Source organism: Pimephales promelas, chromosome 3, assembly GCF_988280905.1.
Source record: "Pimephales promelas chromosome 3, fPimPro1.hap1.1, whole genome shotgun sequence".
Classification (NCBI taxonomy): Eukaryota; Metazoa; Chordata; class Actinopteri; order Cypriniformes; family Leuciscidae; genus Pimephales; species Pimephales promelas.
The window spans coordinates 20587383-20612394 of NC_142771.1; the positions used below are offsets into that span (position 1 = coordinate 20587383).

General features: G+C 38.4%; 2 protein-coding genes across 2 annotated transcripts in view; both read left to right on the forward strand.

The window, feature by feature from the left end:
* Nucleotides 1–1355: 1355 nt before the first annotated feature.
* Nucleotides 1356–6613, forward strand: cnp (2',3'-cyclic nucleotide 3' phosphodiesterase). The gene is made up of 4 exons (XM_039686592.2): nt 1356–1552; nt 3330–4016; nt 4112–4239; nt 5396–6613. The coding sequence occupies exons 2-4, from the start codon at nt 3350–3352 to the stop codon at nt 5861–5863; spliced, it is 1263 nt and encodes a 420-aa protein (XP_039542526.2). The 5' UTR covers nt 1356–1552; nt 3330–3349; the 3' UTR covers nt 5864–6613.
* A 3026-nt stretch (nt 6614–9639) lies between these two features.
* aclya (ATP citrate lyase a) overlaps nt 9640–25012 on the forward strand; it is a 29920-nt gene continuing 14547 nt past the window's right edge. Inside the window, exons 1-6 of the mRNA XM_039686690.2 lie at nt 9640–9807; nt 13698–13879; nt 14907–15029; nt 15915–15977; nt 16302–16492; nt 23346–23425. Of these exons, the coding sequence (XP_039542624.2) occupies nt 13721–13879; nt 14907–15029; nt 15915–15977; nt 16302–16492; nt 23346–23425 (616 nt within the window). The 5' untranslated portion in view covers nt 9640–9807; nt 13698–13720. The remainder of the gene's footprint in view (nt 9808–13697; nt 13880–14906; nt 15030–15914; nt 15978–16301; nt 16493–23345; nt 23426–25012) is intronic.

The following is a 25012-nucleotide window of genomic DNA, read 5'->3' on the forward strand; positions in this document are numbered from 1 at the left end:
CTGACAGATTGCGTATAGGAATTGCTGCCAATTTGTGCATGTGTGAGAGAGAGAGTATGTTTGTGTGGGTTATATCTGCTAAATACGTAAACACACCACAAACACATGTGAGAAACTGGTCGCAGCCAACCTGCATTTGTGCTGAACTCTACAATAAGCTGAAGCAGCGATTCTTAACTGCAACTACTGTCAGTGCAATGTCAAAGCGCATAACCACTCAGCTGCCCTTCATACATTTCACACGTCCCTCACAGACATCGGCAAGACGTAACATGCGCTCAGGTTTGCTAGGTATGCTCTTGTACAACAGACCTGTAAGCATTTATTCAAAGAATAATAGCTGCCTATTGAAAATGCAATTGGCATCTATTCATTATAGTATAATCTGACGATCTTCATATTTCTTTTTGAGTCTGCCAGAAGTCAAGTTCATACTTGGTGTGTGTGCGTGTGTGTGTGAAGCAAGTGTTGGTTTGCTGTTGTCTCACAAATGGCCTCATCAGGTTCATTTTACTGTTCTTTATTCTGATTGATTGAATTTATTGATTACATTTAAGAATCTGACATAGAGATATCACAATGCATTAAAAAATACTGTCCTTTGGCTCTATTGTTTAGGGTTAGGGTTTTGATCTTTGAACAGAGAGAATCTCATGTATTTTATTGTATTTAATAGTAATATTGTTATTTCAACATTTAATATTACCTCTAATCTTTGACTAGGCTAGGCATGTTGTGTATTAATTGATATAGGAACCTCAAAGCATATTTAAATGTTTGTGTAGTTTGTGCTACTCCGTAAGGGTGTTCTAGTTGATGTCATGGACATGGTGTAGGTAGGGCCCAAACATAAACTCAAGCCCAGGGGCCCTCAGTCCTGCCCTGTATGTGAACCTCACAACACATAATTGATAAATCGCACCCTCTACTAACAGTTTAGACTGCTTAGATTAAGCCAGGATTAGGCCTTAGTTCAATTAGGACTGGACATTTAATAGCTTTTATAAACATGCCTTAGAAAGAAAACATTACTGGTGTGTATCATGAGACAAAACAATGGCACTGTTTATTTTAAGACAGCTCAAACATGCATTTTAGTTTGGGACTTTGTCTGTAAAACCGGGGTAATAGATTTACAATAGCCTATTTAGAGTTAAGATTTGTCATTGTTATAAAATTAAAGTTAAGATGGAACTGTAATAATGTATGAATTAAACCATATGATAATTTGAGACGTAAACATAAGCAGTAAGATGTCAAAAAAGTACAAATTCCGGCTGGTTACGTACAGCAGTAGCGGGAGCGCGCTTAAAATTTGCCTCTGTTCTGCCTCTCCCTTCCGTGTCCGCGCTCTCGTGCACGCACAGAGCGTGCTGCTCAAGAGCCAGTGGTTTCCGTTTTGTTTCCTGATTATTGCTGCTAGTGCTCGGCCAGGCGGAGGTTTTCAGCGCAGCGCTCTGGAGAAACGTGGAATTTGGCTGTACGGTGCTTTCAACCTTTAGCCTCGGGAAACGGTGACAGCTTTTCATACATCTGCCAGCGTTGTAATCAAGTGAGTTGCATTTACGCTGTGCACTGAGTATTACATTTTTAATCTTGTTTATCATATTTGCAACCAATAAGTTTGATTATGGAAATCTAAGGTTATATAAAACGAAAAAACAAAGGATTTAGATGTAACAAAAAAATGTGTTTGTGGTGTGCTTTCTTCCCCAGCTGCGCGAGGCATTGCCACGCTGATTTGTTTTGTCTGCATGCAGCGTGGCCGGGCACTGCCACTCCCCGAATCCCTGGATTAACAATGTTAACTTACCGCTAATTAACGGAGTTCGCTTATTTCATCATATTCATTTACAAACTTCTGTAGATTTAGACATTAGTTGAATGAAATGTAGTTTGCGTTTCTTTTGAATTGGCGCACAAATTGGCCATCTGAAATGTGTGTGTTCAATATCGTTCAATCAAGTAACGTTACAGTTATGCGTGTGTCGCGTGACATCTGCTTGATTCGTCGTTACTGTCCAAGTGAATCTAGGGCGTTTGGGGTTTTCTTTGTCTTCCACAGATTAGCTGGCGTGCCCGAATCTAATTTGATCACACAAAGGCTGCGTGTCAAAATCCAGTGAGCTGCCTAACTTGACAGCATTTGGGAATTAGACATCAGCATTGAAATGACCCAGAATGTGTTTGCGTCCAAGAAATACTGTCTAAGTAGGCAGCACATTTGATATTTAGGCACAGCCACAACGTGGCGGCCCGAATTATGTGCAGGTGTTTGTGTCTCATGGCTCGACTGTTTGTGTCTCATGGCTCACCCCTGGGCTCTTGTAAAACAGGCCCCAGCTTCTGCTTTTCTCACACTTTCATCATAATCTGGACCGTGGCCAAGGTTAAATTAAAGCCTCACTTTTTAAAATCCAGCCTCTGCATTGAAGAGTTCATGTTATTTAGTACGTAATGGGTGCCTTTTGAACCCATGAGATGTGAATGGTCTTGCCCGGCTGATAGGTTTGTCATTTGATTAAGCTCTAAAGATTTGCATAGTTCCATTTAAAATGGGGAACAGATGTATTTTGTCCAGAAGATGATGACAACTGGTTTCACAATTAAAGCGTGTCATTTGACATGGTGTGACTCGGTTTCATGTGCCTGGGCCACAGCTGTACTTCTACTTATTACTCTGAAATCTAGCAGCTATTACTTTAGAAGACAGTTAGATGACGGCGCAAACTAAGAATCATTGAAACTGAAGTCTTCCAGCATACTGTTTATGTGGGTTTCTTTAGGCCTCTTTAAAAGAGTTAAAGATATGAGACCAAGAGAAATATGGATAAAAAGCAGAGTGATGCGTAAGCCGGAGAAAAAGCAGCTGTTGCGTTGGTAGTCTGATGGCTGCTCAAATTTCACAAGAAATGCACTGTGTTGCTTTATTTCATAAGAATTCGAATGTGCACTGGTCTAAACTGAGCAGTGGTTTTCAGATTTGCTTAGAAGGACAAGAGCTGGACTCTGTACAGAGGTTGTAGAACTGAAATATGCAGTTGTGCGTAGTAAAATTGATATTTCCTAAATCCTATGTGCTGTGAAAGGTCTAAAAAGGTTGTTGTTGTTTCAACTACCATGTTCAGGTGTATATTGCTTTGCATTTCTGGACAATTGGAAGACAGGCTTGCTGTGAGTTTCTGTTAATCTTTTAACCAAGCGTTCCTGGCGCTGCCTGTCATTTAACCCTTTGTTAACATTTCTATATGTAGTGTAATCCATCTTCTATGTGGTCTCCCTTAAAAATGCATTCACACTCACTATTGCAAACTTGTCTTGTTTTTTAGAAGCGGCCAGCTGTGTAGCAATGGAAGCTGAACAGAATCAGGAAGTTCCAGAGGCTGTTGCAGAGACGCAGGAAGTGGCAGTGCAGCAAGAGGAGAAACTGGAGCCCAAGTCTGGAGAGGTGGCTCCAGCACCTTCAGAAGCAGCAGGTCCTCCAGAAGCGGCCTCTGAGATGGAGCATTCTGCTGAGAAGTTGCCAGAAAAGGAGAAAGCGACAGAATCGGAAGCGCCTCCTGCCAAACTATCTGAACCCGAGCTGGCTCCAGCGAAATCTCCCGAGGAAACCCCAGCTGTCGAGTCATCGGAGAAACTCCCTCAGCCAGAACAGAAGAAGGAATCTGAGGAGCCACAGGTTCAAGTGAATTCTGTACCCGAGAAGCAGGAGGAAGAAGCTGTGAAAGAGGAGGAGCCTGCCAAAGAGGCAGAGTCCAAACCCGCTGCTGTGGAAGAAGCCAAGCTAGAAGAAGCCGCTAAAGAAGGAGGAGAGGATAAGGTACCACAACCAGAGGCTGATGGGGTTCAAGCCGAGCCTCCAAAAGAGGCTGAGACCCAGCAGAAAGAGCCAGAGCTGCCTTTCTTCTTTGGCTGGTTCCTGCTTCCAGAGGAAGAGGAGCGAATTAAGTGTGCAACCATGGACTTTCTCAAGACTCTGGACACATTGGAGGCCTTCAAAGAACACATCAGTGAATGTGAGTTGCTTATGTAAACGCATAATGTGCGTTTGTTTCTTCTCAGGGTTTGTGTGCTTGCGGATATGTTTCTGACGTTGTTTTCGGTTTCCCAGTTACTGGTGAGGCAGAAAAAGAGGTGGATCTTGAGCAGTACTTCCAGAATGCACTGCCCCTCCACTGCACTACAAAGTTCTGCGACTATGGCAAAGCAGAGGGGGCAAAAGAGTATGCAGAGCTACAGGTCAGTTTTTCAGCCATTAACTAATACTCTGGCTGGATATTTGAAGCTTGTACTTGTTTTTTACTATATCAAATATTACAATATTATTTGGAATCAATCATTAAAACCTTTTTAATTTCATTCATTTATAAAGCATAAATAAACACAACATTATTTGACCACAGTGCTGTACATATAACAGATGTAAAATAAACCGATTAGATTAATAAATACTGTAAAATTGTTATTCATTGTTAGTTCCTGAAAACAACTGCATTAATCACACCACAGAAAATGTGTTGTTAGCCACCCAGCCAAATTTGAATGATACCAAGCCGGCAAGTACACAAAATAAGCCATCAAAATCTTGAAAAAATGAACAGTATTCGTCGCTGCCTTTAAATGCTGGGGGCGCGTCCGCTGGCTGTGCTGAAGCCACGCCCACTTACGGGAAAGCTGCCGACGGTGATATTAGGTGAAACTGCTGATGAAGGCCGAGGCAGGAGATAGTCGCTTCGGCCCCGTTCACCAGTAACAGCGGATTATCCGTGAATCCCAGTTGTCTCTGACGAAAGTTTATAAAACTATCCCGTGTAAAATTATCACTACAGAGGTGGGTGTTGGTGGTGATACTCAGCTCTCCATCAAGGTGGCTCTTCACAAAATGAATCCACCTCTTCTTGATGTGATCGTTTTTAGGAAATTTTAATAAAGACACGATGATTTAAATAAAGACGCGCATTTCCGTGTCGAAGGCATAGCTAGCTCGCAAACTGTAGGCTGTAGTAACTAATAGTACTGACAGTAAGTCGCGATTGAGCGCCGAACTGACGCGAATGTGCTCTATTGTTAGGGGAGGGGCCAGCCTCAATGGCCTCAGTGCGTCATCAAGTAGGGGCGTGTCCAGGAGGAGCTCAAGGGCTCCAGTGCGCCATCGAGCCCCCATTTTAGCTCCGCCCCAAAAATCCGGAAAATAGCAATGGTGAAAATCTGTTTAACGCTCTAACTCAGATTCAGTACTTCACAATTCCCAGTTTTTGTAATATGTTTTAGCAATACATTTGTAACATTTATAATGTGTTTACAATATTATTTTTTTTATTGCCGTTACAGGGTCTTTAACTATTGTAAAGTCCTACCAAAATATACAGTACTTATTTGACCATTTTTCTTGCAGGTGGTCAAAGAATCGTTTGGCAAGGCTGATGAGCTCTCAGTCACTGCCCTCATAGTGACCCCTCGTACATTTGGGGCCCGTGTGGCTTTGACAGAAACCCAGATGAAGCTGTGGCCCGAGGGAGCGGACAAGGATGGCGTTGCTCCGGCCCTCCTGCCCAGCGTTGAGTCTCTCCCAGGGGGTAGTCGTGCCCACGTCACATTAGGCTGCTCTGCCGGCGTGGAGTCGGTTCAGACCGGTTTGGATCTGCTGGATATCCTGGCTCTGCAGAAAGAGGGCAAGGAGGGCACCCAGGTCGAGATGGAGTTGGGCACTTTGTCCTACCTGAGCGAGGGCCGTTGGTTCCTTGCCCTGAGGGAACCGATTACCGCAGACACCATCTACTCTAGCTTCTCTGAAGACAAGCCTACCAGTGACCAGGCCAAAAAGGATGGAGAGAAGAAAAAGAAAAAGTGTACCATCCTGTGAGTGGAAAGCGAGGAGGAGAAGAGAGGGGAAAGAAGACATTTTTCCTAAGGGCTCTGGCCCTCGGTTGGCTGAGGATGATGTTGTGTTTTTGCATGTGTGTAGGTGGATTGCGTGTATGTTTCGCAGCTTTAGTGTGTGCACAGGGATGGCTTGAGGTGATTTGGCAGGCAGCGTGAGACGCCAAAGCGGCCTGCTGGCTCCCGGGTTTCTCTTAGCTGGTGCCTTTTTTGCTTTTTCCTGGCAACACAAGCTCAGAGGCCTTAGTATCTGCCTTAAGGTCATGGTTCACTTTGCTTTAGGAGCTAGTTCACACGGCTGATTGGCCGCCACACCATCCCCGTTCCCTTTACACAGGTACATTCACGATTGGTCTTCCTTACACGTGACTCATGTAGAACACTTAGATTTAGCACAACTTTACTGATTTGTACTCTGTCCAAGCTCTCCGTTCTTGTTGATTAGTCCAGAAACATGGTTCGAACTGCCTTCAAATTCAGTTTGAGGCTGGTTTTGCTGTATTGTAGAAGATTTTCATTCTAAGTTTACATTTAGATCTTCTATTTCAGGAAATAAAGAGCATTTTGATCTTTCAACACAGGGTGTCTTGGTATTGAGTATAAATCTGTTAGTTCACTATGTGATTCTTTGGTGTCCCTCTCTTCTGCCTTTGCAGAATGAATTCTTGGAAATGATCAGCTCCACACAGTTGTTATTCTCACTCCTCTGATAGTGATCAGGTGTGTGTGTGTGCGCCTTTTGCAAAAAAAACAAAAACAACCCACTTTATTCTTCCGTTCAATCATGTAATATTTACAAAGATTTTTCTTTTTATCCAGTAAGACTACATACTCTCTGTGACATTTCTATGCTAAAGTGTTTGTCTGTCCCCGTGAACATTCTCCTAAACTGTCTTACCGTTTACACAGTGTTGGTCAAACCATCGGAGACCTCTTTTGAATTTACAGCCCATGACGTTGGATAAGACATGCCTGTACTTCTCTTTATTATAGCTGTATAGTCAGCTCTTTCATAAATCCAGTATATTCACGTTATAGTAAATTATCTCTCTCTTGCTCAGTCTCTTTCTCTCTCTCTCTCGTTTTGAAAAAAATGTGCACTCTAAATAAATACTGTGACAAGCATCTGTCTCGTGCCTTCCTCTCTTGTAGGTTTCTAGATGGCCGAAGCCATGTTTCTCGTAGTCTCTTTCAAGGCACAATTTTTGCACTTACCTTGTTTTTCATTTGTTTTTGTACACGTAATAAAGAATGTGCTTGGCTCTGACAACCTTGGCTTTGTTTTTGTTTTAAGTGATGTTTCTGGGATTGAATTTATTCTTTCGCTTGTTCTAATTAAGGATATATGTAATAAATTTACCAAGTGGGTGGCTGAATACTCATTCCTCTTCAAATAGTTTCCACCTTTGTCCAAAATTAGTTTGTGTAAAATGATAATGTAATCAAAGTAAATTTAAAAATCTTAAACATGCAGGTGAAATAACTACAATAGTCAACATTTGAAGTGGATCAAAACATTTTATAGAAGTTAAATATGAATTTTGAACAATACCTGTTCTTGTCTTAGGACAACTTTGACTAACTTTTTCTTGAACCACTTCAAATGTTCACTACTGTGCTTTGAGATGCTTGTCAATATGCGTACAATCGTACATAAGTTTTAGTTATTGAAAGTGCGTATCGGATTCTTATTTCACTCACGGATGTCAGTGTCCGGCTTTTGCCACTAGGTGGTGATTATCACCACTGAAAGCTTCTAGACTCCAGATGGAAGCCCATGTAATCACATTGATGTAGCTTAACAGCAAGTAAGTTGACCAACCAGAGAGGTAAGCATATGTTTGTTTAGTCTTGAAATAAATATGCCCACCCGCATATATTTATCTCTCTCGGACATGCAAGACTTGCCTTGACGGTATGTTTGTATCGGCATGCTCAATATCTCCAAGGTGATAATTTCCTGCCAAGTTCCATTTCTCTAAATGTACGTGAGGTGGTTTTATTTATATATATTTGTATATACACACACACACAGTGGCTTTCAAATGTATTCAAAGCCCTTTCTTCACATTTGATCATTTTGCTGCCTTGTGTTAAACTACTTTATATTACTTATTTGTCAACATACACCATAATGACAAAGCAAAAACAGATTTGTGATTGAAAATGTATAATATATATAATTACAAATTTACTTCTAGATGTCACTACACTTTAAATGGAGTTAATGGCAAATAACTGAATAGGTGTGATTTAGAAAGGCACGCACCTCTCAATAATGTCTAACAGCTGAAAATACATTTCAGAGCAAAAACCAAGCCAATCTGTAGAGCTCAAAGACAGGATTCTATTAAGACAGATCTGACGAAGACAAAACAAAAGTTATTCTGCTGCATCGAATGTTGACAGAAGCATATAGCCTCTATTATCCTTGATGGAAGAAGTTTCGAACAACCTCATTCAACCTGACAAAGGTGATCTGAAGAAAAGAATGGTGCAAAGCTTGTTACATCATACCCCAAAAAGACATCAGGCTATAAAGGTGCTTTAACTATAGGCTAAGTAGTGAGTTACACTTATGCAATGTATTTTGTATTTCAGTTTTTCCTTTTTAGCATTTGCAAAGTTATCACAGAACTTTTTTTGTTTTGTTTTGTCATTATGGTGTATGGAGTGTAGATTTAACATAAAGGCAGCATAACAAAGTGTGAAAAAATAAATGGATAATACTTTCACAAGCAACTGTGTGTGTGTGTGTGTGTGTGTGTGTGTGTGTGTGTGTGTGTGTGTGTGTGTGTGTGTGTACTGGATGGATGGGTGGATTTAGCATCAAAAGTAACTGCATTACAAATATGAAGCTAACTTTTCACATAGTTATAATGCTTTTCTTGCAACTTGGCACTGACCCCCTATGCCACGCTGTTAAACTTGTGACTTATCAAAGTCTTGCTTCTGCAAACACTGGTGACATCCAGTGATCAATTGCAAAGTTTCTATTTAAAGCCTGTACAGTCTGTTTTGTAAATTCAGCTTGAGTCATATCTCTTGGCCCTTCAAACCCATTAACTGATGCTGCCGCGTGGACAGGAGCCAAACAGTGCATTAGCAACAGCCAATGCTGCAATCAGCTGCAATGCCCTTTGTAATGGCCAATTCATTCACCTGAGAAGCTGCATCACTTTGATCTTATATGTGATTAATCATTAGATATGGAGCTAAATTTAATTTTAAAAGAAAGATTGCGCTGCCTGGGTAGCCTGCCTTTAAAAGCCTCTGAATTTGTGTAGACTAATGATTAATGATTTGATCTTTGGTTGGCAAATGTGAATATTATTTAATAATAATAATGGTTGTTGTTCTTTCCAATACTTTGGTTTGCTTTATTATTTAAATTAAATAATATGATTACTATAATATGACCTGAATATATGGCCAGACTCCTGCTTGCACTATGACGCAATTAGCTATGCTTGTTTAGTTGTCTGGCAAAATAGAAATGATTGTGACAACTTATTTTAGAAATCCTCACTTTCAAAACTCAAGTACACTTTGCACAATCGGGTCATTGATGCGCGTTTCTAAACGCCTGAAAGTGCAGTCTGATTGGCCGAGCGGCGCGGAATTAGCCAATCAAAACCTGGTCCGATGAATTGTTCACTGTTCAAGTGGGCGCGTCCTCGCATCACGGTGGATGGTGAGAGCCAATCAGAGACAGAAGAAATCAGCCAAGGCCATCGTCAGATGTCGGCGTAGAGAAAACAGGAACGGCTAAGGATTGTGAGGGAGGGAGCGAGCAGCCACGCTGTCTGGAGGAAAAGTGTCTCCTCCTGCAACCATATCTCGACTGTCAACACATTCAGAGAGACTTCGTACAGTAGGAAATCCCTGAAAGAAGAAAACTTCTTATCCTTAATCTTACATAGACCGGTAAGTGGCTTAAAACATCAAGGTAACATTAGCTACTAGTAATATAAACATTGACTACTGTAAGCAGTCTTTCATTTAGGAGTAAATGCAACGTTAGCGAAATACATGAAACAGAATATAAAACAAACAGTGACACAGCTCTTTTTGCTCAAAACGCTGTAGAGATCAGTGTTGACGAACCTCAGCGTGGCTTATTTAACGTTACATTTATTGTTTTTTTCATCATGAACATCAGTCAGGGCTGTATGGGGACAGGTTCTACTGGTCTCTACCTGTCATTTAAATGAATGAAGGGTGAAGGGCTGCGTTAACACCTTTCACGTATACGGAAGTGTAAGGCGATGTTATGTTCTTGAAAAAGAAAATAAACAAATGCAGTACGCAAGAAGAGTTAAACAAATGTTAATTTCCCTTTATTGTAGTCTCGATATGTTTGTCAGGTTATGGCAAGCCGTTTAAACATGTATTCCTTAAAAGTACTAGTATCTTATGTTACTATGTAAGTTACTGTTAGATTTTAGTACATGCACATTGTTAGTAATTTTATTCGTAAATGGTATCTATTCATCACTACTAGTGCATACTGAACTCATGACTAATCAATTTGTCACTCGTACATGCATTCAATCATAGTGCTTATTCTTTTGCTGCTAGTCACTATCCCTGTAGCACCAAATAACTATTCAGTTAGTATAGTGACTAGTACCAAAGGAATAAGTAATTGTATTTAATGTATTGTTACTAGTCTTAAATGGATTACTTGCTAGCAATTAAAAAATACTAGTAACAACTAACATACAGATTTGTTTTGGAATAATAAATGTTTAAATGGATTGCTGTAGTGTGGGATTTAATAAAAGTGAATTAAGGCGAATCTGCATTTGAATAAAGCATTAAATAATCTTGAGCTTAAATAAGGAGGATCTATCCTTACGCTTTAGACGAGTAGTAGCTCAATCAGGATAGAACTGACTGAGATTAATTACTTAAACTTTAGATTTGGTGTTGCAATTTCTTCAGTGTTATTCAAACGTAACTGTCTAATACAAATATTTGTGTCAGAAATGTGTGTTAAATTTGTGTGGAGGGTAGTAAGATCAATATCTTTGATGTCACTCCCCCTTCTCCCTGCATCCTTCCTATGTGATGAATGATACTGCTGCTGTTTTGTGAGTGAGGGAAACACAGATATAAATCAGCTGCATCACTACTAGTGTGATGCAGCACGACCCCTTAACCAGCTGTGCATTGCAGTATGAGCTAGTGTGTGCATGATTCAAGTGGCCTGCACTTACATTAAAGTACCATAGCATTACCATCTGACCATTGTAAACGGGATCAGATCAGGGCACTGGTGATGTAATTCTGTGTGCAGTAAAATCAATACTTCTAAAATGCTCCACAGCGCTCTCAGTAATATAGGAAAGTACATAACACATCAGTCGCTGTCGCATTCACCTACTGAATCTAGAGATACTCTGCCAGTTTTTCTCTTGCTCATCCATCTTACAAAAATGTACCACAGAAACCATCATTGTTACGCAGTTATTGTTCTAAAATAATATACCGGCTTTGTCTCTATTTGCTTATTTCATTTTGAAAGCTGCACATTAAAATTTTTTTGGATGCAGTGTTGGTTTCACAAGTCTACTTGCTAATCTGTCATATTGTGGTTAACTTATTTTACATCACTGACCTCTGAGCCGAGTGTGGCAATGACTCATCACTTCCTTCCTTTGGCTGATGTTTTCAGTGATCCCGGATATCAAGTCTAGATGCACTTGATATCAATGGATGGATATGCAGCAATGTGTTTGTGCATATGTATGTGTGTGAGTTAGAAGTTGTTGTGGCAAGCTTTTTGGCTTTAAATACGTTGCTTTCTTCTCAGTCTGACTCTGTACGTTCATTTACAGCACTCCAGTGAGCTGGGTGGGAGATGTGCAGAGAAGATGTTGGTCCGCTCTCTTCATTAGTAAATTGTTTGGGTCAAGGACCTGACTGTCTACTAATTGAACGCTCTGTTCTCCTCGCCACATGCATCCATTAATTCTCATTACAGAAGGGGAGCTTTAGAAACAGACTATTATCAAGGTGCATAAAGAAGATACAATGTCATTCTTATTTAGAGCATTCCTTAGTAACAAGTTTTTTTTGTAATGATGTAAGAAGCCTATTCGTTTATTGTTTAAAGACCCTTTGATATTGCAATGAACATCTAGCTCCTGAAAACCGGTATATGGAAAAATAAAAATATGTTATCTGTTAAAAAATAAATTCAGAATATCACATACACTACCATACAAAAGTTTGGAGTCAATTAGATGTATTAAATTGTTTTAACAGTCGACACTTATACTCACAAAGGCTTAGTTGATAAAAATTGAAACGGTAATATTGTGAAATATTACAATTTAAATGTTTTACTTTTAATATATTTTATAATATCATTTATACCTATGATATCAGCGTCATTACTCCAGTCTTCGGTGTCACTTGATCCTTCAGAAATCTTTCTAATTTGATGATGATTTGATGTTCAATAAACATTTATCACTATTATCAATGTTGAAAACAGCTGTGATGCTTCATATTTTTTTTGAAACAGTGTTACATTTTTTTTAGGTTTCTTTGAATAGAATGTTCAAAAGAGCATAATTTATTTGAAATTGAAACAGAAATCTTAAATAATGTTGTAAAAGTTTTTTTACTGTAATTTCTGATCAATTTAATGGATTGCTAAATAATAGTAGTTGTTGAACTTGTAATTTCTTATAACACTCAGTCTCACACCCAAAAATCTTTTAAATGGTCGTGTAATACTTTTTGCAGCATTAGTTTATACTGTCTGCGTTGTTTTAGCCAGTACAGAGCCAGTATAGTGCTAAATTCATATTAGTTTGCCCTGCTTGTCATTCTCTGCCAACTGGTTAATCTTTTCTTTTTAAACAAAAAGGGATGTGTTGACCCCGCTGACAGCTTGGCACTTTCGTTTTACTGCACGTCCTGACAGGGTTCAGACAGGCGGCTGACTGTGATGTCATTTGAATGGGACTTTAGCCTGCCAATCACAAATGCACTCATGTATGAGAGTTTTCACTGCTTGGCACTGTTGACTGAAAGAATGGGAATAATATGACTTCTACTGTAGCTCAGATACTGTAGGTGTTGTGTGCCATAAGATTTGTTGAAATATTGTGTCATACAATATTGTCTACCTCATACTATACTAAATGCCTGTCTGGATGTTTTTTCTTTTGGTTTAAGAAAGCTTAGTTCTGCCTGATTGTGTTTGTTATGTGTCAGTCAGACTGCAATGGTTGCTCTTGTCTTGTGGCACAGCATGAAGCCCATGTCTAATCAAACCAGGGTGAGCATCAAGCCTATTTTTAGATGCTTTCCCTGATTCAGGAAAAGGTAAAAAGAGAGAGAGCAGATGAACTGGGTGACAAAGACAAATGTAATCCAGCAAGCCTGCAAAAAATGACAAATTCTACTGAATATTTGTAAATTACGTTTGTTTCAGCAGGATGCTAGATGTTATATTTAAATGCGTTAGTTTTACTTAGCCACTCAAGTTCCTGGTCAGTTTCCTGCATAAAGAGGAATTATTGTAAAGCCATGTATTGAATTTGTTTATTACATTAACAGGCAAATCTATCAGAAACTATATGTATTTTTCTTATTTAGCCTTATTTATTTGAATGACTTTTTATTTAGCTTTTAGGTTGATTTATTTATAGCCTTATTAGTCTTTCTATTGATTTAGTCATTGCACTGATCAGACATGCATCCCCGCTGCAGGTTCGTAAAGCGCTTTGAAAGGTTTCTGCTCATTTATTGGTCTCAAGGTTGATGGTTAATGAGTTGCTGTGTGTCTTTCTCTGCAGTACTTTTTTATTCATCTAGCATCATGTCAGCCAAAGCCATCTCCGAGCAGACGGGGAAGGAATTCCTTTACAAACACATTTGCACCACGGCCACCGTACAGAACCGTTTCCGCTATGCTAATGTGACAGCAGAAACTGACTGGGAGCGACTGGCTCAGGATCACCCCTGGCTTCTGACGGAGGTAAGACAGCTGTTGGAAGCAACGGATCACATTTAGGCTTGAGATGAAACTGGAATGGCCTTGTGGTGCAATTCAATGACCAAACACCTCATGATCAATCTTAGCAAATATTATGTAAAAAAAAAAAAATAATAATTGGCATGCAATTAATTGAAGTTTTTCTGAAATTGGATCATATCCTAAATATTGTTAAATTATATTATGAATTCCGTTAAACCTTAATTCAATTGAATTGTAAATGTTTATATTATATTTTTAAAAATATTAACAAGCATTAGGAAATATACATAGTATTTTATTGCAATACAAATATAATGCCTATAATACTGTTACAATGATTGTTATTGTCGTATAGTCTTGAGTAGTTTCTCCAAATGCTTCAAGAATCCTGTGAAGTCTTACTATTGCCAACACTTCCATCTAATTAGACTGAGACCTTTATGGAAGACAGTTTTGTTGAGGGGTAAATGAGTAAAAGAAATCATGTAGAGAGACATCGAGGATGGCAGCCATTAGTTTCCTACTTCACTAGCAGGTCAATTAAAGCAGTTAAAGTGAGCATAGCAGAATTTCTCAAATGACAGTACAGGGACAGTTTCTGCTGAAAAAGCACTCTTAATCCCCTTTATGGAGGAGCCCAGAGGGTAAAATAACATTAGATATGACTCATGTCTCTCCGTCTCCAGTGACCGAGAGACCGCTATAGAGAACGGTTTAATTAGGAAGTCACTCTCATATAGATCTCAAATTTCATTTGATCGTTCTCCTGCCTTCTGCTTGTGACCACATTGAAATGTATTTTTTTAATTTACACTTTAGTGTTTTTAGGATCTTTTTTTTTTTTTTTTTTAAGCAAACTGTTTAGATCTTATAGTCCATTTCACTTCAGCTTTGTTTTGGATTTTGTCACAGATTGTAACATGTGTATTTTCCATGCAATGTTGTTTTGCAATAATATTGGCAGAATGACTTTCAGTTATAATGTTTGTTTGATTGATTATTGTGCGTTTCTCATGTTTCTGTCCAGCGGTTAGTCGTTAAGCCAGATCAGTTGATCAAGCGCAGAGGGAAACTGGGACTGGTGGGTGTGAACCTGGATCTGAAGGGTGTGAAGGAATGGATAAAACCCCGCCTCATGAAGGAGACAGCGGTAAGGACAGATACCAACACTGCCTCATGAAGTTTTTGCATCCCAATATATCATATATTATTATATATCATGTCCCTGCATACATCTTTGCCTGAGGGCCAAATTGTTTTTATTTATTTATTTATTTATTTTTGCTGAGAGAAAGACATTTGCATTTATATCTATATATATATACAGTATATATATATATATATATATATATAATGTGTGTGTATATGTGTGTGTGTATATATATATAATATTTATTTTTTTATTTTTTTTCCTCCTTTTTTATGATAATTTTAATATAGTAATATTTTTTCCGTTTTTCTCTCTCTGTCTTTCATCTGCTAGACTGGTCATAGCCCCTTTTGACTTATCCACTTTCAAAAGAGCATTTCATTGTTTTTCCTACCTTGTCATCCCTTTATTTTTTTCTCCCTCTCTTTGAAATGTCACCTCGCCTTCCTCTTTCTCTCTAGCTGATTTATATCAACTGGCCTTTTGGCCCACTCACTGTTGTGACTGCAGCACAAATGAGATTGGTGTGTGTGTGTGTGTGTGTGTGTGTGTGTGTGTGTGTGTGTGTGTGTGTGTGTGTGGCTTGCAGCTCTTTCACTCAAATCTTTCACTTTTCTAAGCGAGTCTCTAAACACTGAAGTACAATCACTGGTGCACAGCACAAGCTTTTATACTGTCTGAACACTTGCTCTGCTCTTCTCTACCTCCTCCTCCTCCCCATCCCTGGCATTCTTTTCTTCTGCCTCTTACATAATTCTCTTTTCATTGTGTGTTTTTCATTAGTAGTAGCTTTTAGATTCAGACCGAAGGCAGTTTCTGTTTTTTAATCGCTTAAGGAAAGTCTGATATACAAGCACAAGCTTTTAAAATCTCTCTGTCTCTCAGGTGGGGAAGGCTAAAGGCATTCTCAAGAACTTCCTGATCGAGCCCTTTGTAGCCCACAAGCAGGTGAGCCTGTCCTACAAATGCCATGTCCATGAATAAATTGGCTTATTTAATTATAACAACAATAATAATCATTTTGAATTGTAATATTTACTACTACTACTACTTGTATAATAATAACAATTCAGAAAAAAAAATCTGCATCTAATATATATTTTTTATTATACTTTTACTTTTTATTTTACGAATGGATTTAATGGAATTATTTAATAATAAGAAGAATGTATTATACAAAAATTATAATGAATATATTAATGAATTATGGCATGGCATGAGCAACATTTAGAAAGAGAGAGGTAACATTGTTCAATTGTGACTTCCCCTCAGGAGGAGGAGTTTTATGTGTGCATCTATGCCACACGTGAAGGCGATTACATGCTCTTCCATCATGAGGGAGGTGTGGACGTGGGTGACGTGGACTCTAAAGCCATGAAGTTCCTGGTGGGAGTGGATGAGAAGATCAGCGCAGACACAGTCAAGAGTCAGCTCCTCACACAAGTCGCTGCAGATAAGAAAGAGTGAGTCCTTTTGGTCATATCAAATGCATAAATAGACACATGCCTTTGGTGTGAGAGACCTGGGTTCGAATCCACTGTGAGACACCAATGTGTCCCTGAGCAAGACACTTAACCCCTTGTAGCTCCCGAGGCATGCGACCTCTGACATATATAGCAATTGTCACTCGCTTTGGATAAAAGCGGCAGCTAAAGGAATAAATGTAAACAGAGCATATCGTGTGAATAAAAATACATTTTACCACATTTAATTCAATTTTCCAGGACTGCACTGATTTTCTCCCAAAATTTGTAGTGGGGTTAAAATGTATGGTCTCTAACTCTAGTCATCCTATTTTGTATAGTTAATTTAACTTTTTTGGTTGTGCTGAGCTGTTTTCACTACTACACTGGTCATTAAATAAGTTTAAATATGGCGGTCTACTTTTTTAAATTTATATTTTTTTATCAGACAATAAACAAAGTCTGTAAACACTCCTTTTTATTTTATATGTTAATAATAATAATAATAATAATGCATTTTATTTCATGGCGCCTTTCAGAACACCCAAGGTCACCTCACAAGAAATATACAGGTCACTACACAAATCAAAACACACAATAATCAAACAGCATACATTTAAAGTACAGTTAAATAACTCTAAAACATGTTATAAAAAAGCCTGTATAAAAAGATATGTCTTAAGGCGCTTTTTAAAAGTCAGCAGACACTCACTATTGCGAATATCAAGAGGAAGAGAGTTCCATAGGCGGGGGGCAGCATAACTAAAAGATCTTGCACCCATGGTGGTAAGTCGAATCCGAGGTACCAAAAGAGATATTGAAGAAGAAGATCTGAGTGCACGTGATGGGGTGTAAACATGGAGAAGTTGAGTAAGGTATTGTGGTGCAAGATTATGAAGTGCCTTATAAGTCAGTAGCAATATTTTAAATGTTAGCATTTAGGTTCCTTATATTTCTCCTAGAGTGGTTTGAATTGAATTGAATTGCCTCAAAACCCTCTTAACGGTCCCTCTGTACTGCTGAACACAAGAGGCTGCAGGCAATTCTTGGTCCTCCTGGTACATGAATATCAGGAGAACGGTGAGCAAAAATGAGAGGATTGGGAAGGGAGGAAAAACAATCAAATGAGGTGCTCTCAGCTGTGCTGGCAGTAGAGGAGGGCACTTTGATCCATTACATAAATGAGATCTCTCCTCTTTCCTCTTTCCCTGTGTCCTTCCACCCAACCCCCGGTATTATTCAATTCACGTCTATAAACCCTGTCTGTCTTTTTGATGGCCCACGCGCACACATACTGACATCTCGTTCTGGCTGGCCTCACCGTCTTGGCTGACATTGAGATTGACGGGGAGATTGTTTAGCAACATTGGCTGATATCCACACCTCTCTTTCGATTCATCCATCTGTTTTTACTCTTCCTTTCTCAGTCAGACTTGCATACTATGCTGTTAGACAGCACACAACTCCCTCTCTCAAATATTGTGGCATATTTCGTTCCTCCTAAATCTTCTTTTGTCATCCCTCAAGTCCATCCCTCTTCCTCCAGTTATTCTTTCTCCTCGTCGTTTCTTGTGTATGATTTGTGTTCTCTGGACTATAGGCCGTCACAGTTTTTTTTTTTTTTTTTTTTTTTTTTATGAGGTGGATGACTGATGATTCTCTCACTCTCTCTCCTCCCTCATGTCTCCCTTTATTTTCCCTCGTTACTCCAAACACCAGCTGTTTTGGTAACAGATTCTGTCATTAAATTGAATGTGGTTACTGTTTCCAGTCACTTTCTGTTTTCATTTTGTTTTGCTTGCAATATCACATCAATGCAGTCTGTATTACAAAAAAAAATGTTTTTTTTTTTTCATTTTCTCTTAAAATCTTGCCAAAGGTTTAGGGTCAGTTTTTTTTTTTTTTTAAAGAAATTAATTTATTCGGCAAGGAAGTATTAAATGGATCAGTTGTGACAGTAAAGAATTTATTTGAAACAGAAATCATTATAAATGTATGTTCTTTTGAACTTGTTTTTCATCAAAGAATCCTGATAAATGTATCAACAGTTTCCACAAAACAATTAAACAAATAATAAGAAAGTTCAGCTTTGCCATCACAGGAATAAATACAAATTTAAAATATTTAAGAATTGATAACGGTTATTTGAAATTGTTGTAATATTTTGCAATATTGTGTAAGGGTGGATTTCCTGCAGGGGTTCAGGCTGCAAGACTGCCGAATGACTAAAGAAACGTTATTAGCAAGATGGTAGAAAAATGCACATTTCTTGTCTATTCCACCCACTGCCACTTATACCAACGACGGAAATAAGCGCAGTTACAATAGCTTAATATGTGGGAGAGCTTTGCTATAGAGAGTGACAGTATTGTATTGCAATAGGTAGCACTTCAAAGTCAATACCAAATCAAAACTATTTAGCATCTTAGTTGTAATTGAAAAGGTTTAATGACAAAATATGGTTATGGTTACACTTAAAATAGTTACAAAATAGATGTATGAGATGATGATAACTTATACCAATAATCTTACCCAGCATGTAAAATATTACCAGAGAGAGAGAGAGAGAGAGAGAGAGAGAGAGAGAGAGAGAGAGAGAGAGAGAGAGAGAGAGAAAGAACAGAGGATGCAAAGGGAGAGAACCCCAAGAAAGGGAGAGAGCCAGAGCATAGAAAGAGCAGAGCATTAAAAGAGACAGAGCAACAGTTACAGTCTTCTTTTATCCTTTCCCTGACCATGTGACTAAAACCCAAATGTGAGACATTTAAACTGACCAATCAGATAATTACACTTCCCCCAGTGTTCTAAAGGTGTGACAATTCATTGACCCCCAAAGTCCACAAATCTTGGCCTACAGGCCTTGATCACTATCAGCTCATCTGTCTTTGATCCACCAAATGGTCCTTGTGATCAAAAGAAGGGTTGGAACACAGTAAAGATCATTTCAAATGTCTTGGATTCTTTTCAATCCTACAATTCCCCCCTTGGCACCGTTGGCCACACCCATGGAGCCCAAAGGTGACACAATCCATAAAGACATGCTTTCTGTTGTGTGTAGTTGCATCTTCAGACTTTTCGTCCAGGCTTGTTGCAATACCAGCAGGTCAGTCTTGAGTCTTTGTTCTCCCTTCAGCCCTGCATGAGGAGGCTTTATCAAATGGTGTTGCACCTTTCATAGATATGCAAATCATCCATCGAACACTCCACACTTCCACAAGAAAAGGTACTGAATCTGGGAGCAAACACTGGTTCCTCTTTCAGAGGCAGGACACAGGTGTGAACTTAGCAGGAATCCTGTGATTCAAAAGAGCATGAAGCACAACAAACAGAAAAGGCATACATATGGCATTTGTCAATGTCATTGATTAGAGGTTTGATATGGTCAGATTAAAATGTGTCTCTGGCAAAAAGCCCTTAAATTGATATACTTAAAAATGTGATCAAGGGAGAATAAAAGAAGATCTTACAAGCTCTTATATTGTTTCTGGAAACATTTAAATAAATTGCATTTCAACAAAACAACAAATGCTGGTTTAAAACCCCATTTCATGTACAGTATCAGCAAAATATTCAGTGCAACCAAACACAGAGATTCAATTTAATCAATGTCAAATGGACAAAATACAAATAAGCATACACCCAATAAGTTTCAGAAATATTCCAAAACATTGATGAGAATACAAATATTTGTACTTTGGTAAAAATTAGTAATACTGACATACATTTTAAAATTTAACTTGGTGAGACAAGTGATTACTTAAGTGATAAAGTAAATTCAAAGTAAAAACAAAACAATCAATTATTAGATGAAAGACTTGAATAAAATTGTATGAATTAAATTTTGTGAGGCACAATCAGCTGCAGATTTGACTTTGTGTGTAAAGATCAAATGATGTTATCTATGTGGCTGCATTTAGCTGTGGCTATGTGTAAATTCTTCATGCCTCAAAACAAAGATTAGGGAGTTTTACAATTGTGATGCAAATTTGGTCCTGTTTTTGTAACAGGGAGCCAGCATGAGAATGTGAGTATGAGATGTGATCTGGCTCAAAATCTTCCCACACCTATGTTTTTGTTAAGAAGCATGATAACAGTGCAAAGTTCAGAGTTACTGAATCCTGTTGTGAGCAAAGCATTTTCATGGTTAATGCAATTGTGAAGCACATTGTAGCCACATGGCCATACTATGCTCCTTTACGTGGTTTTACTGCAGCTATATGGAAAATAGCAGAGTTTTCCAGTACGGAGACAAATTCAACATAGACACGCAACTTGAAATTGCAATGCAATTCCAGTAAAACAGTTAATCCAGTTTACACAAGATACTTGGCCTAGAATGCACAGCATCTACAACCTTTTCACCTAAGTGTTTTCATCCAACACTTACAGTAAAGCAATCATGTGTCTTAAAGAAATAAACTTAATTAGTCTATGTGCACATTGTAGTAGCACAAACAACTATAAATTGTGTTCTATGAGCAATGTGTTACGCGCAATTACAAATCTGAAAATACTAACAGGATCATTGCAATTTGGATGTTAAACTTGTTGCTATTGGGCTACCAACCCACTAGCAAGTGAAATTAATAGCTGAAGGCCTTGCACGAACAAGGCGGTTAACTCATTAAGAGTTTTGCCGGTACGTGCAGATCGCAGATTTTTACTCTTAGAAAGTGGTTTGCTATTTTTCTGAAAATAAGGAGGAGGTCTACCCCTACCCAGTGACCAGCATTTCCCCTCTTTATGGCCTATTTTCTGACAGGAACTGCAAAACCTGCTTTCTTTACCATAGGGTTGATTGCTACGTTCTCCTGGAGTTTGAGGATTTTCACGACTCTCGAATGCTTGTACACCATGCGTTCTGGTACATGACTCTGCGCTATTACGGTGCTGCATCACCTTAAGAACTGAAATAGGCACACTTTCTAGAGCAGTTGCACATGCATTTTCTGAACTAAATGTTTCAGATTCATTAGAGCAAGTCACCTCTTCTAAGTGAACATGCTTTTTAGCATTTAGCTTAGCCTTCAGATCTGCAATGTTCTCTTTGTGATTTTTACACTTTTCAGTCAGGGCTAACTGTTCAGCTAGTAATTTATCTAGCTGTGTTTGAAGATCTTTAATCTTTGCCTCAGACTTTTGTGCCTCTGCATTTTTAGATTGCACTTCTTTACATTTAGCATCTATACTTGAAAATAGACACGATGTTAACTCACGAAGCCGTGTACATCTTATGAAGTTTAGAGCCTCAATTATTTCATCATGTTTTGATTTCTTTTGATGTTTGCCAATTGTGTCCCACCATTGGAGCAATTCCTCATCTGGACATTTAAAATCAATGTACTCTTTCTTGAGTTTACATAAGGTAGGCTCAACTTTTTTGCTCCATAAGACAAACAATACGTCACTATAAGAATTTTTCCCTTCCATCCCTGAGGAGATCTGAATATTCACAAATTATACAGTAATGTGACTATTAAAGCTATTCAAAACCTTCTAAATTCTGTTTCATTCAATTCATTCAAATGGAGACTTTTCCTATCATACCATTGAACAATGAAAACAGACTTACCCATATGGTCATCAGGTCAGCTTAATCCATTCACAAAATCAACTATAAAATATTGTCTCATTCAGAGTGAATTTCAGAAAACACACTGCAAGGGATCCCGGGTTTCGGCACCATCTGTAAGGGTGGATTTCCTGCAGGGGTTCAGGCTGCAAGACTGCCGAATGACTAAAGAAACGTTATTAGCAAGATGGTAGAAAAATGCACATTTCTTGTCTATTCCACCCACTGCCACTTATACCAACGACGGAAATAAGCGCAGTTACAATAGCTTAATATGTGGGAGAGCTTTGCTATAGAGAGTGACAGTATTGTATTGCAATAGGTAGCACTTCAAAGTCAATACCAAATCAAAACTATTTAGCATCTTAGTTGTAATTGAAAAGGTTTAATGACAAAATATGGTTATGGTTACACTTAAAATAGTTACAAAATAGATGTATGAGATGATGATAACTTATACCAATAATCTTACCCAGCATGTAAAATATTACCAGAGAGAGAGAGAGAGAGAGAGAGAGAGAGAGAGAGAGAGAGAGAGAGAGAGAGAGAGAGAGAAAGAACAGAGGATGCAAAGGGAGAGAACCCCAAGAAAGGGAGAGAGCCAGAGCATAGAAAGAGCAGAGCATTAAAAGAGACAGAGCAACAGTTACAGTCTTCTTTTATCCTTTCCCTGACCATGTGACTAAAACCCAAATGTGAGACATTTAAACTGACCAATCAGATAATTACACTTCCCCCAGTGTTCTAAAGGTGTGACAATTCATTGACCCCCAAAGTCCACAAATCTTGGCCTACAGGCCTTGATCACTATCAGCTCATCTGTCTTTGATCCACCAAATGGTCCTTGTGATCAAAAGAAGGGTTGGAACACAGTAAAGATCATTTCAAATGTCTTGGATTCTTTTCAATCCTACAATTGCTGGTTTTAATGATTTTTTTTTAAATCAAATGAATGCAGCCTTGGTAAGCTTAAGAGACTTCTTTATAAAAATCTTTTAGAAATTCTTACTGACCCCAAACCTTTGAACAGTAGTACATGTAAAATCATTTAAACAAGTGCCAATGGAGTAAGATAAGCTTAATTTCAGAATCTCTGTACTTCCATTTGTTAGTTCATTTATTTGAGTTTTAAATTAAACTACAAAGCCATACTTATTTTGGGTGTGATATGTCAGTGATGAGATTTTGTGGTGTTGAACTAAACTACTTTTGTTATATTCTAATAATTGAATATTACATGGTGGATGGATTTATTTATTTATTTATTTATTTTCTCTGCAGGATGTTGACTAGTTTCCTGGTGGGATTGTTCAACCTGTATGAAGACTTATACTTTACATACTTGGAGATCAACCCTCTTGGTAAGCTACAAAAGCAGCCCACCCCACCTCAGCTGTCAGCCAGATTTCTGATTCAAGTCGGCATGTTTAGTTTCTGGCATTCTTGTGTATTAAAATTTCACTCTGAAAAGTCCAAAATGGTTTCCCAGTCAAATATCCTCCAGCGCAAAAAAATCAACTCGCAACTTTACTAATGCTAGCATGCAATCAATCAAAAATGCTAACGTAAACATAAGCTAAGAATCAACAACTTTAGAAGCTATCAAACATTTTAGATGATTTTGGAAGTTATTGTTATCTTCACGGCATTCAACTCAGAAAAGCAGTGCTAGAAAAACTGTTTATAAACACAAAATGACATGCTTATCACTAATTAAGTTCGCATGATAGCTAACACCTTATCTAACATTAGCCTATCGAAATATAAAACAGTCTAACATGCGCAGTGTTTTGAAAACTAAAAAGAATAGTATTACAAGTCCAGTAACAAAAAAGCAAAGTGACCATCAATCTTGCATCTTTCACCTCTCGCCAATGACTGTAAGCCTGTCCAATGTTCACTCTAGTTTGACTCTTTAACTCTTACTCAATCATGTTCCCGTTTTCTTTTCATGCCTCATCCGACATCATACCCTTCCGACCTGAAGGGACAATTCAAAAGCTACCCGACTGCTAGGTATCTTACATGTAGTTGTAGTCTACTGTCGAGTACGCTCCACCTTCCTGCAATTGCAACGCTTGCCGTAAAGCAAGTCAAATTTGTAGTTTTCTTATGTCTTAAAGGATTAGTTCACTTTTGAAAAAACTTTTGCTGATTATTTACTCACCCCCATGTCATCCAAGATGTCCATGTCTTTCTTTCCTCAGTCGAAAAGAAATTTAGGTTTTTGATGAAAACATTCCAGGATTTTTCTCCATATGATGGCCTTACATGGGAACCGGATGGTTCAAGGTCCAAAAGACAGTTAATAACAGTTTCAGATGCAGCTTCAAATGTCTTTAAACAATATCAGACGATGAATAAGGGTCTTATCATGCGAAACGATCGGTTATTTCAAAACTTATTCCAAAAATGTAACTTTTCTAAGGACAAATGCTAGCCTTGCTCTATTCTGTGAGGCGCGTTTGCAACGTCACGTATTACGTAATTACGTTCAAAAGGTCACGGGCGACGTAGCCGAAAGTACAGAGTCAGTGTTTACAAGTTGAACGCATAGGTTGAACGTGCAAACTAACTCAAACACCGTTTACAAAAAAAGGAATTAAAAGGAAAAACAACGATGTCGGACGATTTTGATTCTGTACTTCCGGCTACGTCGCCCGTGACCTTTTGAACGTAATTACGTATTATGTGACGTTACAAACGCGCCTCAGAGAATATAGCAAGGCTAGCATTTGTCCTTAGAAAAATTACATTTTTGGAATAAGTTTTGAAATAACCGATCGTTTCGCATGATAAGACCCTTATTCATCGTCTGGTGTCGTTTAAAGACATTTGAAGCTGCATCTGAAACTGTTATTAACACTATCTTTTGGACCTTGAACCATCCGGTTCCCATTGAAGTCAAGTCAAGTCAAGTCACATTTATTTATATAGCGCTTTTCACA

What these genes read in the sequence shown, in the direction of transcription:
- cnp (XM_039686592.2), top strand. Translation starts at nt 3,350, where the DNA reads ATGGAAGCTGAACAGAATCAGGAAGTTCCAGAGGCTGTTGCAGAGACG. An exon ending in CAAAGAACACATCAGTGAAT is followed by an intron (nt 4,017 to 4,111) that starts GTGAGTTGCTTA and finishes TCGGTTTCCCAG; the next exon opens with TTACTGGTGAGGCAGAAAAA. An exon ending in AAGAGTATGCAGAGCTACAG is followed by an intron (nt 4,240 to 5,395) that starts GTCAGTTTTTCA and finishes TTTTTCTTGCAG; the next exon opens with GTGGTCAAAGAATCGTTTGG.